Source organism: Eubalaena glacialis, chromosome 1 (genome assembly GCF_028564815.1).
Source record: "Eubalaena glacialis isolate mEubGla1 chromosome 1, mEubGla1.1.hap2.+ XY, whole genome shotgun sequence".
In the NCBI taxonomy this organism is placed as follows: domain Eukaryota; kingdom Metazoa; phylum Chordata; class Mammalia; order Artiodactyla; family Balaenidae; genus Eubalaena; species Eubalaena glacialis.
In genome coordinates this window covers 236,075,006-236,092,575 of record NC_083716.1, presented here as the reverse complement: position 1 = coordinate 236,092,575, position 17,570 = coordinate 236,075,006, and the positions used below count along the sequence as shown (strand labels likewise).

The window sequence follows — 17,570 nt, the reverse complement described above, 5'->3', positions numbered from 1 at the left end:
TTTTACTACAATGGGTCTCGCCAATAATTATTCATGTTATACAACCATGTTTTGGAATTTTAATTTTCCTTCAAAGTATCTGTTTAACTTGTTTATTGAAACTACATTAATTTCACCTCCCATAACGTGTGTGTACGTGTGCATGCATGTGTATCTCCACTTGCATCCATGGAATAAAAAAACATAAGTCCATCAAAAGGAGCCGCTTCTGAAAGATCACATCGGGCCATCGCTGAGAATAAAACCTGACTTCAACAAGTCAAAGGAGAAGCAAGACAAACTGTGCCAGCGGGAATGCTAATGCAGCTCACAAAACAAAAAGAGTGACGGACACTAATAGAAGGGGCGTTTATCATCACACGTCGCTGCAAGTCAGAATCGGTGTGGCTGTCGCACTAGAGTTAAGTCTACCGGTGTCAGGGAAGATTCCCAAATTAGGAGGCGCCGATCTTTTTTGGAGGAAGAAAACATGGCACAGCTCGGTTGGAGCAGACACCTTGACCCCAGGTTGCCGGGGTCGGGGGAGACCAAACAACTTGACCAGACGTTATGAAGGGGACACCAGCGGTACCATCGACCAGGCAACAACTGCCAGGAGGTAAGACAGCTGCTGCGGTCGAACAGTCTCGAGAATCAGGGAGTGAAGAGAGGGTCCCCGAGCACCACCTTGTTAACAAAAAGCACACGCACTGACCTGCGTTATTGCGCATTTGTGGTTCTGAGGATAAATGAGTCCACAAATGAGAAAAAATAAAAATTAATTTTCAGAAACGCAGACTCTGGCCCTGAAGTCCCGGGAGGCCTTACCGTCAGCGGTGCCTGAGAGGCCATCGGCTTTGAAGTTGCTGGTGCTTTTCTTCCTCCGATGCTTCTTTCTGTTGGCGTGAGGGGAGGGGGGCGGGTCGAGCTTGGGGCTGGTGGTGCTGGAGATGCTTGGGCTGGAGCATACGGAGTCACCGAGCCCCGTGTCTGCCACCGGACCGGAAAAGGCAAAAGAACGCAAAGGTCAACACTTAAAAAGTAGACTTCGCAAAAGTACTACAGCAACGTTCCTCCAGTGCCATATCAAGCTCCGCAAATAACACCTTGACTGGAGGCCCAGAGCATCCCGTGTTAAAAGGTCACAGCGCCCCTGCAATTCAAAAGCAGGCTCTCCTTTTGGCATCATCCTTATGCTCTGGAGAATTTAAAGTTCTCTCTCTCTCTCTCTTCTTTTTTTTTTAGGCCAGTGCTTCTCCAACTTTTTTTTTTTTAATTTTTATTGGAGTCCAGTTGATTTAAAATGTTGTTAGTTTCTGCTGTACAGCAAAGTGAATCAGTTATACATACACATATATCCACTCTTTTTCAGATTCTTTTCCTATACAGGTCATTATAGAGTATTGAGTAGAGTTCCCTGTGCTTTACAGTAGGTCCTTATTAGTTATCTATTTCATATACAGTAGTGTGTATATGTCAATCTCAATCTCCCAATTTATCCCTCCTCCCTTCCCCCCCTGATAACCATAGTTTGTTTTCTACATCTGTGACTCTATTTCTGTTTTGTAAATAAGTTCATCCGTACCATTTTTTTTTTGATTCCACATATAAGCAGTATAATATGATACTTCTTTCTCTGTCTTACTTATAAAGTTCTCTATTCTGCAAAATTGGAGTTCTGGAAAAGGAAAGCAGGAGGCGGGAAGCTTTTTACTTGTTTATTTTTCCCTTCCCATAATTACTGTGATATATTAGGAATGAAGTAAAGACTCTTAGGAATACATATGAAAGTGTCATCTTAAATGGGGTTGATTCCGTGTGTGTGCACACAAGATAAAGGTATTCCTGATTCTCTGTCCTCTACCCCCAACATTATGTATGGCTGTACGTTAGTTTATTGCTAGTGAAAATCAGCATGCCACCTCCCTCTCTCACTGATGTCCAGCAATAGGGTTGGAAGTCCATAGCAGACCTGTCAATTTTTGATTCACAGAAGCTACTTAAAAATTTTAAAACCAGTGCACAAATGTGATCATTCACTGGACGTGAAACTCTCAATTTATTATGTCTGTTTTTACTTTATCAGAGAGAAGAACAGAATGCCATTAAAACACCTGAAATGAGCGTGGAATTCAACAGAACGGAAAAGTACCCAGAGAAAGTGATGGGGGAACACCATCCAAACACCTCCAAAGTTCTAAGAATTCTGTATTTCATGATTCAGCATCTTTGTAACTCAAAAGACAGAACGTTCTGTGCGATATATTTCATTCATTCAACAAATATTTTTTGAGCACCTACTGTGGGCCAGCCACTTTTCCAGATGTTTGGGATCCATCACTGAGAAAAACAGATAAAGGTTCCCGTCTGAGTGGCACTGACACAGTAGTGGGGCCACAACCCAGAGTTTATTACGAGGTGGTGAGAGCTGGAGAGGGAGAAGGAGGGTATGAAGGGTGGACGCTGTGGAGGCGGCAGCGCTGTGAGGGGGAGTTGCCATTTTAAATGACAGGGTGGGTCTCACTGAGAAGGTGACACGTGAGGCAATAGTTGAAGATGGTAAAGGCGTGAGAAGGTGAATGTGCACCTGGGGGAGGAGGACACTGCCAGAACCTGGCCCGAAGACCAGGTGTGCGCGCCTGGTGTGTTCCAGAAACAGAGGGGGGTGTGAGTGGCCGGGGCCAGTGAGGATGGGAGACTCACAGCAAATGGCATTGGAGAGAGGAAGGGGCTTGGCCACTGTCTAGAACCCTGGCTTTTACTCTGGGGGAAATGGGGAGCCTGGCAGGATTTTGAACAGAAGGATGACATGATTTCAAATATAAAGATACCGGAAATCAAAATGAATTTAAAATCTTTTCATTTTCTGACGTTCTAGGACATTTTATCATGTACTGAGAACTGTCAAAGGACACAGTATCTTTTTAGCTACAAATATGGTTCCAGGAATGCCCTAGGATGCAACTTCCTGATATCCTAAGACCAGCGATCCCTTGCCCATCTCTGCACGGTCGGAAGGGTCAACCTTCTTTCCACATCCCCATCACCTGTGGAGCAAAGGCCTCTGGGAGCCTGTCCTGGGAGGGGTGTGAAGAGTCAACCCACGGCTCCTGCAGGAGAACCTGCCTCAAGGAGTCTGGGGCTCCAGGTTGCATCTTTATCCACAAAGTGGCCGTTTCTTCTGCATTCTCTTTCCAACTTCCTGCCTGCTCTCCACCGAAGCCACACTCACTCTGGGTCCGATCCTTACCCCCCAGGCCTGGACGGTACAGCTAACTGCAGGAGGGCTCTCTCCTGCTGGCTTGCCACCTTTTAAGTTGTCCCAGTCTTCCGCAATACGAATCTTCTAAAAGTGGCAATTCTTACATACATTTTTTTTTTTTTAAATACTAGATCCTACTGAATATCAGATGAAAGCTGTAGGCATCCCAGAAAAAGAAAAAAAAAAAAAGGCTAGTCTAGTTAATACTTGTGCGCAATTTCAGAGGGTTCAGAAGCTGCCTGATGTTGCTAAGGGGTCCAGGGACCCCAAGATCATTGGCTGATCCTAAAGCAACCCTTTCACATGTTAGTCAATGCTCAAACCTTACAATGAATATTTTTGTACATTTCAAGTACTTGCTGCCCAGGTTTCAAAAGTCTTCACCCTCTGACTGCATCCTCTCTGACTCTAAAGTGTTAAGAACCCATCCTGTGCCGGGCGTGGTGACAGGCCATGGGTAAACAATGGTCCCAATGACCCTCCAATCGCGGAGGCAGATGAGGGGCGCAGGCAGAGACAGCTGTCCTCTGCTGCAGCAGGGCTGGCATTTCATTACCTCACTCTGTCCCTCAGGTGTCCCCTCAATTCAATGCACAATGTTCATTCCCAACCATGCCTCTTAATCTTTACGTCACATTCTCTCCCAAACTAACATTTCTCATCTCTGAACCCCTACTGATCCTAAAGCTGGCGCTTCCTGCCCTTGGCCGTCTGTCCGGTATCTGGATGCAACTGGCATGGTTGTTTCCCAGGGCAGCTAAAGGTGCTCACCCCCATACTGAGCCGTCCGATGCTGGGCACGCGGTGGACGCAGCATTATAATAGGGACACCTGGGTCCCTTCCATTATCCAGCAGTTCTTTAAAGTGGGTACCAATATCTCTTTTTAAGATGCTCAGAATATATACATAAGCTATACGGTCATATAACAGGCTTCCATATATGTGAGGTGGCTCTATTTCTGGGTTCTCTATTCTTCTCCAATAATCTTTTCATCTATCTGTGTTCTATTAGCACGTGGTCCTGAACGCTATGGCACTTTAGTCACCTTGGTACCTCATAAGGTAGGGCAAGTCCCCACACTTTGTTATTCTTCACAATTGTCTTAGCTCTTGTTGGCTGTTCTGAGCACACAACTTTGTCTATTCATCCAAATCAATGGAAAAGATATTCAACAAGGTAAGGTCAAGACAGAGCCTTGAATCTTCACTCACCAATCCACAACCAGAAGCTTTGTTGAGTGATCACTGAGTAAGACCTGGAGACATCATACTGTCTGTGCATCCAGCTCAGACACCTTTGAACTTGCCTATAAAGAAACTATGGAACAGCCTTGTCAAATACTTTGTTGAAAGCTAGATGGGCACCCAACTTACAGATGTGTCTGACAATTTAAAAACAAGAAAGGGAAATCCAATTAATACTTCTTCTCCTTAATGAACTATCTCTGTTCAATTAAATCACTGTTTCCTTTTCTATACGCACACAAAGCACAAAAGTATTACCAATCTAACTCAGAATCCTACCTGGGCTGGATTTTAAACTCACTGGTTTAGGGCTCAGAACTCAGCATTTTGGAAACCAAAATGACAGGCGCCTGTTTCTAGGCATCTCCCCCCACCTCTTCCACCTGCAGGAAACTTTCCGCAAAGTAACTGACAGGGACACGGCAATCTCATTTCCAAGGTTTCTGAGTATCTTAGAATACGTGTAATTGAGGGGGAGATTCCTGACTCGCTTGAAGAGAGTAGCTAAGTGCCAATCTCGAGAAGGAACTACTTGCAAGTGGTGACACCCACCCTCCCCTAAGGGACCATCAGAGCCAAGCTCGTCAGCATCCTTTACAGCCTTCCTTTTTGGGAGGCCATCCTCAACACCGGTGGGTCTATCCCCACGTGGCTCCATGTCTCCAGTAACCCGCTGGCTCACCACTGGGAACCCTCACCCAGCGACATCTGGCAACGTCTGGAGACATTCTTGGTTATCAGACTGAGCAGGGTGCGGGTACCATAGGCATCGAGTGGGCAGAAGCCTGAGATGCTGAAAAACACCCTACAACACATAGGACAGCCCTGCCGCAGAAAACTGTCCTGCCCGAAACGTCAGTAGTGAGGAACCTGTGGACTCGGAAGGGCTCTTCTATTCTTCAACTTCTCAGACTCCTCCTCCAGAATCCTGTTCTGTGAGGGCTGGGGGCAATGTCCCTCACACCAGCGACCCTCCCCGAAGGCTCCCTTTCCCTGGAGCTACCCTGGCTCTCCCCCGGGTCTCCTCCTGCACCGCAAAGCACGCAGGTGGGCGGGGCGTCCTCCCAGCCCCGCGCTGCTGCTTGCAGACCACTCTTCCTCCGCCCAAGTCCTGGCCCCTCTGGAGCCTGTGCCCTTGGATCCCGCTCGCTCCCCAAGACCCCAGGTCCCACCCCTTCACTGACCGTTTCAGGAGCAGCCCACCCACCCTGACCTGTGATCACGTCCGGCGCCTCCTAGGCACTCCCTCCAGCATCCTGGCCTCTGGGCCCCTCCCAGGTGACCTCGTGAAGCTCTTTCCTCCCCTCTGCCGCCGCATCCGCTGTTCTCCTGGCCCGGACCCAGGCCCGCCTGCTGCAGGAACCGGCCCCTCTGGGTTCTATCCGCCCCCCCATGCCCAGTCTGCCCAGCTCACTTACACCGGGGCCTCAGGTTCCATCTACCGGCCCCATCGCTTTTCACCGACTAACATCCGCCTCACGTTCCATTTCTCTCCCTACCCCGCGGGACGATGTCACAGGCACTGCTCCTGCAGATGGCAGCTTCGACGCCCCCTGCCTCCACCTCCCCTGACCAGAGCCCCCAGTATGATTGATGATTTCCACCCCTACCTGTGCTGCGCCAGGACTCGGGCCCGGGATGGAAGAGAACAGCGCCCTGCCAACGGCTTCCTCTACTGTGTGGCCCCTTTATGGTGGTGGGGTGGGACAGGGGCCCAACCTCTGGCCTGTGCTTCAATCCACTGCATTCTGGGAGTAAATGCATCCCTCCCCCTCCAAGAGGCTCTATCACCCCTTCTCCACTCCCCTCAGACACCCTGCCCTCCATCCCACCCCCCTCGAGGACCCCCATTTTCATTTCACTGCAGACAAAAAAACGAAACGATGAAAGCAGCAACCAGAAGAGGGCACCCCCTCCTTCCTGTCCCCGGTCCCCATGGACTCTGGGACCTCCCTCACCCCGCCCTGCTGCCGAGGCCGCCCCTCCCCCGTGAACTGGCTTCTGCCTGGCAATTCGCACCCTCTCCTGCCTGCATTAAACGTGCTGCGTCGCTGTATCATCTCTGTTCCTAACGAAACCCTCCCTTGACTCCAGGCCCTCACCCAGCCACCATCTGGTTTCTGCTCCTCCTTAAAGCAAAGCCCCCCAGAGCTGTCCTCCTCCTGGCTGCCTGTGCCAGGTGTCGCCTGCCCGCGTCTGACCCACCAGCCCCTGACACGCCCCTGCTGAGGCCCAGGTATCCCCACAGCCTCGTCCGTGGGCAGGTCCCAGTGGGATGGCACCCGTCTCAGCAGCGCCCCACGTGGTTCCTGGCTCCCTCCCTGGCTGGGAAGCCGCAGCGAGGCCTCACGCTAGTTGGGTGGGAGGGAAACTAGGAAGCTGTGGGTCCTGAGATCCAAAGGAGGATGGCCGGGAGAGGCCCCCATTCTGGCCATCGCTCTCGGCCGCCTCCTTGGTGAGGTGGCCCTCACCACACGGTACACCCCGTCACCCGCGCCTTTGTCTCTTCGTTAACTGGACACCTTCTGAAGGCAGGAACGGCCTTCAACCTCATCACCAAGACAGAGCCTGAAACGCTCTGGGGATGAACGATGGGGGTTCCAGGCATGTCTGTGGAACTGAGTTTTATAAAGAGTTGATTCTCTCTTGCAGGGGCTTTAACACAGGTGGATGGCACTGCTTTGGGTGTGTAACGGAGAATCACCTTTGCAACTTAGTTTTAAAAGTAACCACAAACATGCTTCTGTGTCAAACCGCAGTCAGTCGGGTAAGTTTCCAGCAGTCTGGAACCTATTTTTAGGTGAGCACCTAAGATGGTGAACAAAGTCTATTTATGCTGCCAAAGTATCTCCCTTCATAGAGCCCTCCATTGACCACGCCCACCTCGTGGGCCCTCTGTGCTCTGGGAGCCAGCTCTGCCTAGGCACCTGGGTCACATCAGAGACTAGAGGGTGAAAATCCCTGTCCCCGAGTTAATTCCAACGACTGAGAGGATGCCTATCTGATCAGAGGATGAAAAGGGGGAATCAGATCTACGGCGAGCACACCAACTGCATGGATTTAAACGTATGTAAACAGAAGTGCCACCTACACGCAGAGAGAAGTAAGGTGAGGAACCATCCTCACGTCCCCTGTCACCAAGGTGAGCACAGGCAAGCCGGCCCCATGGTCTCCCTTGAGAAATAGGAATATGACTACCGCTGCTCGGGCCACTAGGACCCAGAGCGAGAGTGACAGAGAGCCAAGGTCAGGGGAAGGCCCAGGAGCGGGCGGGGGGAGGAGGAGGAGAACAGAAGAACATGAGTCCTGCCCTGGCCCCTGGAGGAAGGGAGGGAGGAGGGAGGAGGGAGAAGAGCTTTCAGGATGACACGGGTTGTCATCCAGTAATAAGAGCAATAATGATAATGATGAAACCAGAAAGCAGGACCAGCATTGGTAAGCCCCACAAATTCTTTCGCAGACAAGGAGGAGCGTGAATAAAGTAAGGGATATGCACCAGTCCCTTGGAGACCAAGAAGCGTTTCCCGTCCATGGCCTGGTTTGCTGCTCACAGGGTCAAGGTACCGCCAAGAAAACCACCACTGCCCCAATTTAGAGACTTTCCAGGTCCTCCTGCAGGTGAGGCTGGAGCCCTGAGCTCCTCCGGTGCCTTCTCCCCGCCTGTGTCTGTGCTCCACCACCGTGGTCCAGGCCCTGGACACGTGCTCCTAACGTTTTCGCTGGAGGAGGGAAAGCAGCCACTATGAGGTCAGGCGTCCAGGTGGCTGGGCTAAGGGGGTGGGCACAGAAGTCCCTGGAAAAACCAGATGCTCTGGGGTGGGGGTCAGTGGGAGCAGGCACAGTTCAGGGCTGGACAGCTGGGCGAGGAAAGGCAGCTGCCCAGGAACCAGGAGCGCCCACTATGCGAGGGGACCTGCTTCATGGCCCAGAGGAGGGGGTCGGAGTGGTGAGTCATGACCGAGGCCAAGGAGGGGCAGGGCCACGCGTGGTCAGGGAGGCCTGGAGGAGAGAGGGCCCCTGGCAGCCCTGACCGTTCTCGAGGGTGGGGGTCACATCGAGGAAGCTCTGGTTTCTGGCTAACTGGGTCCCGAGTCCCGGTGCCGGTATATGAATGCCCGGCTTCTAGATTTGGAGAACTCCCTTCCAAGAGGAGTCATTTAAAATTCCCCTGGTTTAAAATATGAGCAATCAAAACGCACTAGGCATCTAGGCTGTGCTTTTCCATTTCCGAGAGACTCCTCTTGCCTGACAAGGTATCCTTCAAACTGAAGAGGCCCCGAAAGCCCAGCCCCAGACACTGAAAATGAGCCCACAGAACGCAGTACAAATAACGCATCTTATTCTGTATCAATTACTGGGCATCGGGACAGACAGTACGGTCGACAGCCTTAAATACGGGAGGGCGCATGCAGAGAGCAGAGGAGGGGGGACGCGGAAAGAAGAAAGCCACGCCAAATTAAAAAAGGCAAGCGCCTCATGACGCCACCTCTAAACCGGCTTTGATGGAGGGACCGGAGCCCCCGAGACGAGGCGCCGAGCCGGGAGAGGCTGGTCCACCGCCATCCCGAGCACTCAATGCCGGCCATTAGTTCTTCCCAATCGGGCATCAATGTGCAACGCACACCCCAAAAAATATATAATACAAGCAATAATGATAACAATCTGCAGCCTCTCTGAGCTTCAGTACGTGAAGTATGAGTCAAAGAAGCAGTTTCACTTTTCACTCGGAGAGCTGACAAGCATGACTAGAGGGGGAATAAAATAACATTCCGTTCGCATAAATATCAAGCAGCCTGCTTGAGACTGATGGGCCAGGAATGTATTCTTAGCCGTCATTCCGGCAGACAGGCCCAAGGACACTCATAACTTATTTTACAATCATTTAGTTTCAGCTCAAGTGGAAAATGTGACAACTTATCTCTGCTGACAAGATGCCATATCAAACCTTACAATTAACTCTCGTCCGATTATCTGCCCAGCCGATCATTAGCTGGGCCATTTTTGATGAACTGCTGCAGGGAGCGTGCCTCGGTGATGGCTGTCAGTGCCAGGTGTGTGGATGGTTTTCTGCTATCCCGGCTGATATTCAAATAGACCGGGCTCCAAGCCTGTGATACCCATGGCCCTGCTTCTTCTCCCAAGGGTCTCCAAATGTGTATGCCGGGGGAGGTGTCCTTCTGCACCTCGCTGGGAAGGAGCGGGGAATCCCTGCGACTGTTAGGACCACAACAACTACTGGCGTTACTACTGCCACTGCATGTCCAACGCACTTCCCCGATCCCCACTCTGGAGTTCATTTCAGGGAGCTGTGGACTCTCTGGAGGGATGTCTCCCACCACTCGTCCGTACTGGGCTTGATTTGGAGAGTGGACACCAAGAATTTGCTGCAGGGAGCCCGCCATGCTATCTGGAGGAGCTGCCAAGGGTTCTGAGGGCAGGCTGACTGTTATTTCCTATGTGTTGATGAAAGATAGGAATTGCTTTAAAATGCATGTTCACAAGAAGCCTGAATCTCTATTAAAAAAAAAAAAAAAAAAAAGGAAAAAAGGAAAAGGACCGACCGTGAATGCATATTAGCTTTCCTCTCTCTCACTTTCACATAGTCCCTAACTTACTCATCTGGCAGGATCAGGAACAATATATTACTAAAAATCTTTGTTTTTTGGTATTACAAGAATTCAAAATGATCAAAGACAGGGCTATTTGTCGGTGCCGGGTCGGGGTGGAGGGGATCAGTTGAGGGTTAAAACCTTCCAAAAACTCAAGATGAAGTCACTGTAGGAGCTAGTTAATTAAAACCTATTCCCTTCAAGACAAAGCCGACAATATAAAGCTAATTTGGATCTTCACTAAGGGCTCTGTTCTTTCTGAAGCTCAGAGAAATGTGCGGGCTGGTAAATAAAGAACAGGCCACCTCTGCCATCCAAGGAAATCACAACATCCCGGCCGCTGTTAAAAGGTGAGTGTGAAGTGAAGTTCAAAACCTCACCCCTTCTCACAGTCCTTTTGACGGGAGCTTTCAACAGGACGAGGTTTACTTGAATCCCAATCTCTGAAGATGTTTCAGAGCCCGGCATATTGTCCGGTTCCCTTTGCAGCTAGCGGCGCTCACACAGAGGTACACGGTGTCAGAAGAAGGGGCAGCGGGGACACTGCGGGGGGCCCAGGAAGATGACAGGTGTTGGGGAAAAGGGAGAGACAACACAGTGTTAGACTGAGTTACAAAAGTGGGAGGAAAGGAATACAATAGGAGGGGCTAGAATGGAGAGAAAACATAGGGAGAAGTATTTCCTACCCGGGCTGTGTTCAGTTACACCCAGAGGTCTCTGTAAAGGAAGCTGAATACGTTGGAATTGGTCTTCATTTACATGAAGCCCTTACTTACTGAAACATGTTTCTATGACAGCCTTTAAAAAAAAAAAACCCACAAATGCTGATCCCTAATTAGGGTACGGGGTTTCATTTTGAGGCAATGAAAAATGTTCTATGATTGACTGTGGCGATGGCTGCACATTTCTGTGAATATACTAAAAGTACTGAATTGTAGACGTTAAATGGGTGAAGTTTATGTGCTGCGAGTTTTAGCTTAGTAAAGCTATTTTAAAACAAAAGAAAAGGGCGGGGGTCCATTGTGTTAAATGCTACAACGCAGCCAAATAGGGAAGACAAAAGAAGGTAACGGGACAGACAAGCAAGATGCAGGTTCGGGGTCAGAGCAGGGGGTCCGAGGGGCTCTGAGGACACTCAGAAACTTAAGCTAAGGCCGTTCACAAGACTCAGGTCACAAAGTTGAGTGTGGGGACTGGATGTGGCTGCCTGGGCTTCCAGACAGCCACCAGGACCTGGTTCCAGGTCTCAGATAAAAGGTGGACCCTGGGATGTTCTGTCCTTCTCTGAGGGAGCCGTCCCGGCCTCCCCCTTGTCCTGTGCAGCGAGCACATGCCCAAGGGTGGAACAGTCTCAATCCTCTCAAGTTTCCTCACATCCTCCCCCTCCCTGAGCTATATCCGCCTCCCCTCCGGCCTCCTGGTGCATGCCAGTTTCCCGGCATCCAGAATCACCTTGTCACCTGTCCCTTCTTGCCCACTACGGCAGGCTCTGTAAGCGTATCCTTGAGTCCCTTTAGTTTTGCCTCATGCTGGATGGTCAGCCTGTACTCATACCATCACCCGATCTGAGGAATGCAAGTCAGGATTTTATATTTCAGGGTCAAAAATTAAATTGTTCTCTAGTTGATTTTTAGCTGAATCAAGCGCACAAAGTTTAAATTAATCCAGTGTACTCCGAAAAAATGTAAAGGCACCCTGAGCAGTACTGTTTGGTGGAAATGAAATCATTTCAAGAGATTCCTGCATCTCTTTTTACATAATCAGCCATAACCATTTCTCAAGTTGGGCGCTTATGGCTGCTAAATGACAAAGAGATTCTCTTTCACGTGGGAGGCTCCACTGGCTGAGCAGGCTGGGGAGCGGCTGAGATGTCTAGAAGAAAACTCAATTAGATAGAGAAGTTAATTAAATCCACGATCCCTCTTTGATAACGTAAATTTCCCATCTTTAGAAACTTAGCTGTTTCTATTAAAAGTCACTTGGAATCAAATTCCCAACTCCTGCACACGAAATGGTCCTGTGTGAGGCAGGGAAGGCCAGCTTCAGTTCTGCAAGTCCCCAGCGGGCTCTGTCCAGGGTCCTGAATATGTTCACTTGGTTCCTTCTACTCAAGGTACAGAAATACATCAAAACAAGGCTGTTTCTTCATGACCCATCCTTGCTCTTAATCTACTGATATCACGTGGTTTGAAAAAGGAGAGCGATGGTGTCCCCAGCTTTAAGAAAACCTGATATACAGAAGCCCAGACTAAAACAGGAGGTAATTTGGTTGTGATATACCATCCCATTGCTCCAGGGTCAAATGTCAAAAAGGTAAATAATCTAAAGAGTAGAGTGTGCTTGAGTGTGCTTAACTATTTCCCTAATGCTTAGATGGATTGAAAAACTTTGACCGTACATCAATACTTTTCATATATTTTCCATATTCGGAATTTTTGCGGTAGGGCAGTTTTCAAGAGATGGGCCCAAGAAAATGAGTATTTGTGGGGCTCTGGATACCTGATGCGAAACTGCTCCGAGAAGCTCTGTGCTCCCCCCACGGCAGTGTGTGAAGGATCCAAACCATCAAGTCCCTGAAGCCCAGGAGCTGATTCGCATTTCAGCTCCTACCCTGACCATTTCCTGATGAAGAAGTCCATGGTCCTCAAAATGGCCAAAGGGATGCAGATGGGGGGTCAGGAAGAGAACCACAGGACGGGTTCCATAAGAAGGAACTAGCACAGCTGTGGAATCAGAAAAGCAGTTCAAAATCCCACCTGGCTATGTGACTGGGTAGTTCATCTCTTTCGGCCTCAATATCTCCACACGTAAAATGGGCAAAACAGCACTCCTGAACACCTGCCCTTGGCCTGCCACACCCCGACCTGCTCCTTCTCCATCTTGGCCAACACCAATTCCACCCTCCAGGTGTGCAGGCCAACAGCCCTGGCCCATCCTGACTCTTCTCTTCCTCTCACGTCCCACACCAATCCAAGAGGACATACCACCACACAGGGCTTGGACCCTGTGCTCAGCGTGGTACTGACCAACTGCCAGACAAATGGATGGACAGACAGACCCACTCACCCCGTCAGGCTCTCTTCTAGAGCTGTAACAACGGAAGTAAATAAAACAAAGCTCCTGTCCTAGAGAGCTGATGTCCTAGTGAGGGGATATTATCAATGAACACACACTAGACACAGACTCACAAAGACTCACACATTAGAGGGATGATGATAGATGCTGAGTGGATGGGTAACCTAGGTGGGCGTGGAGGGTCACTGACATGCTCTCAGCCTCCTTTAATCCTGAAAACCATGTAAACATGGCCACAAAGGGCAATCAAGTTTTTTAAAACAATAATCATCCACAAATAACAACTGTTGGCGAGGACGTGGAGAAAAGGGAACCCTCTTGCACTGTTGGTGGGAATGTAAATTGGTGCAGCCGCTATGGAAAACAGTATGGAGGTTTCTCAAAAAACTAAAAATAGAACTACCATAGGAGCCAGCAATTCTAATCCTGGGTAGAATTTATTTTAAAAAATAAACAAACAAAAAACACTAATTCAAAAAGATACATGCATCCCAATGTTTATAGCAGCATTATTTACAGTTGCCAAGATACGGAAGCAACCTAAGTGTCCATCAACAGATGAATGGATAAAGAAGGTGTGAGATATCTATCTACCTCTCTCTATCTATACATCTATATACACACACAATGGAATACTACTCAGCCATAAAAAAGAATGAAAATTTGCCATCTGCAACAACATGGATGGACTTGGAGGATATTAGTGAAATAAGTCAGACACAGAAAAACAAATACTGATATCATTTATATGTGGAGTCTAAAAAAACTAACTAGTGAAGATAGTAAAAAAGAAACAGACTCACAGATATAGAGAACAAACTAGTGGTTACCAGTGGGGAGAGGCAAGGGGGGAGGGCAAGACAGGGGTAGGGGATTAAGAGGTACAAACTACTATGTATAAAATAAACTACAAGGGTATATTGTACAGCACAGGGAACACTGCCAATAGTTTGTAATAATTATAAATGAAATATAACCGTTAAAAATTGTGAATCACTATGTTGTGTACCTGAATCTTACCGAATATTGGACGTCAACTATGCCTCAGTTAAAAAAGAAAGAAAAAATAATCATCATCCAATAAGTTGAAACTAAGGAATCTGAACACAGAACTGCAACACAAAAAACATACATTACTGATACCAAAAGAAGATTATAAATTTAGGAGGAAAAGTTCTGATAACTATTAGAGAGGATCTGGGACGCTCACTCTTAGACATGCCGAGATTAAAGCTGGACAAAGTACAGTGCCGACAGCAGACGGCTCACGGATTCCTGCAGGGGTGGGAGCCCAGGGCCAGACGACCCTCGTCGTGACGTCCTCCTGGCCCCTCTTCCCAGCTCCCACACAACACTGCACCCCTTTCATTGCCTTCTGAGTGCTGTGATTTGGTTCTGGGGGATGCTTCCCTTATTTGGTGGTGTCCCTCTGAGTTTTAACTTCTTTATGTATGCTTAGCAGCCAGTAGGCACCAAACACCAAAAATGGATGCTCAGTAAAAAGTCTTTCAAAAAAAAGAATTGCCAAAACACAAACTGCAGCGCGCACACACACACACACACACACAAACAAAAAAACAAAAAAATCCACAACAAACAAACAAACACAAAACCCATACATTTAAGGAAAGTCTTTGAATGCTGGAAGAAACAAAAATCCGTATATCTATCATTGTATTATCTATGACCTAGAGGTTTTAGATATTATTTAAATGCCAGCTGAAAAATCTGCATTAAATATCCTCACAGTTTTGAGCCCTTTGTAGAATAAATGATTACCCTATGAAGATGATAAATTGTATCTTCTTTTTTAAAAGATCTCGATTTCCCTTGGGCATCATCACATGTTATGTTATGTTATCTTTCAACTCAACAGATGGCTTTTTTTTTTTTTGGATGAAATCAAATGGTAATTTGCAAAGTCATAGAAATAATATCTTCTCAACATTTAAAATGATACTTGAAAAACTTCTTGTTCTATGTCATCTCACTACTGTCTCCTAAACCGTGGGACAGGAGGTTTGACTGGGGTTCCCAAGCCTTTGTTGATGCTGGGTGGCATGCCAGTGAGAGATGGTATCAGGTGCCTCAAACGTCGGGCCACTTGAAAGAGAGGCCCCACAAGTCTCAGAAACTCTATTCCTTTCCGTCACACCTGGGCCCTAACAATCGCCCCAGTCAGTGGATTGGAGGCTACTGAGCGGGGCTCCCTCCCACCTTGAACCACTAAGCCCACGGCGGAGCTTTGAAGGGTTGGGTTCCATTGGGAATTCCCCCTCAGCGGTCTTGCACAGAAAGCCCTGGAGCTGGAGCAGGGCAACTGGCAACCACTGGGGACCAAAGGTGACAAAGCTCCCCACTTGGACGAGCATGACCTTGACTACATATTCACAGAGCGTGTGCACGTGTGCACACAGACACCAGCCCACAAATAACTACCCAGCACCCGCTTTGTGGGAAGCACTGTTTTAGGTCCTGGGAAAATAGCAGGAAGATACTATGTGTTTAAAAAAACAGATACAATTAACAGTGCAAAAACCAAACAAATCCACTTGTAATTCTATACTGGACATGTGGATGCAAGAGGTACTCAGAATACATTTACCTAAATTTGCATCGTGAGCTGCCTTGGTTACCTGTTTCATACCTATATACCCTTCTAACAGAATAAACATTTTTCATAAAAATATGGGACAACTCCATAGTTAAATGTGAGGATTTGTCCTATGAAAAATTTTTTTGGAAAAGTGTGAGATGATTTCTTTAACTGCCACCGAAAAGAGAACATTTCTCTTTCCTGCTGTTTTAGAATTTTGCTAACCTGCTGCTGATGACTAATGACTGTGCTACATATTTTATGTAGATTCCAAGGCTGGGGTTAACCTCTAACTTCCTCTGCCTGAACACTAGATGTATTCAACTCACTCATGTCTCCAACTAGCGGCAGCTGAGGGCCGGGGCTGAATTCATTTGAATAAAGAACTTGAGACATTCAGGTCGTCTGCACTTTGAATTCTGGAATCAGTCTGGTGTGGTATTAAGATGAGGCCAATGACCTTTCACTTCTGATTACACTCTTACAACAACTGTATTTAAAATACTGACCAGGTCACAAATACATATTAGGTAGGATGATAAAAGGTTCCCCAAGCCAGAGGGCAACTGAGTAGATCAGAGTGGGCTGTTTTGTTTCCACGCCATATCTGTAGTTAAGATTTCTCCTTCTTTCGAAGGAGCCTGAGTGAGAGCTTCCTACATTTGGCAAGTTCTACATTCTGATGGTGCCAAAACTGCCCAGTCCATGCAGGGCCTGGCAGGCTGGCATGGTGCCATGCACCTGAAGCCCAAGATTCTGACCACCTAGGTTACAAGGATACTGCTGATTTTGTACTGGAATAAAATGAGTAACTCTCATGGAGAGTACCCGTGAGGAACAAAGGCTGCACATAATGGTACTCAGATGAGCCACCTTGACTAGGGTGACAATCACCCTGCTTTGCCTGGTACGATCCCAGGTTATGCCTGTTTCCCAGCATAATTAGTAACATATGGTCACCACAACCTTAATCCCACTCTGCCATCATTTCTGAAAATGACAAAAAGAACAAAGTTCAAAGGAAATCTAATAATTACGGTTATTAAGCTTTGGGCTAGTAAGGTTTCCTGAAAGTCGAAAAGCCCCTCTAAAAACCTACCCTAAATTTTTGTGTTCTATGCTATTGAATCTCATGATGATTTCACGTCAATCTCAAGTCAGAAAAACAAAAAACAAAAACCAAACAAACAAAAAACACGCCTGGGACTTGTAAATGCTGGAGAAGTTTGTTATGTGACAGATAATCATCTTAACTTGCCAGAAAATCTGTCGAATATTATACTTGGGATAGTTGTCCCTACCAATAACCCCATGGATGAAGATACCATGAATAATATCTCCATTCAAAACCACAGACCAAAAATCATTTCATTTCTGAAGTGGTGTTTAAAGTACAGCCTTTTTCAGCAGTTTAGTAATACTGGCCCTTTTTCAATGGTTTAATAATATTGGCCAAATGAGTGACTCTTATTTTGTCTTTTCCACAAAAATGAGAAATCAGAGCGTAACCTCTAAAATTAATGACGGTGTTTAAAAACTAAGATTAAATTACTTCTGACAAAAAGCGATTAATAATTTAGCCCTCACCCCAGAACATTCTTTTTAAAAAAGAACTGACTTCATTTGTACTACTCTAATTTTATCATTTTAACTTCTAGCACTGTCTTGGAATTTGGGCTTTGTCCTGGCAAAAGTAAAATAAAACGCAATAAAATACAACAATAAAGAAAGTGTTTGGAGATCCTGAGTTGGATCTGCTTTGCGTTCAAAGCATTTTCCTTATCGTGGCTAGAAATTTTGTCA

The 17,570-nt window shown here is 47.5% G+C and overlaps 1 protein-coding gene across 4 annotated transcripts in view; it reads right to left on the bottom strand.

Annotated features, from left to right (window-relative positions):
- Positions 1-17,570, bottom strand: part of AGAP1 (ArfGAP with GTPase domain, ankyrin repeat and PH domain 1) — a 543,249-nt gene that overhangs the window by 123,339 nt on the left and 402,340 nt on the right. For 3 of the 4 annotated variants that reach the window (XM_061188805.1, XM_061188813.1, XM_061188829.1), the window contains one exon: positions 808-969. The exons of the other annotated variant lie outside the window; for it this stretch is intronic. In XM_061188805.1, the coding sequence (XP_061044788.1) occupies positions 808-969 (162 nt within the window). The remainder of the gene's footprint in view (positions 1-807; positions 970-17,570) is intronic. 4 annotated transcript variants of the gene reach the window in all.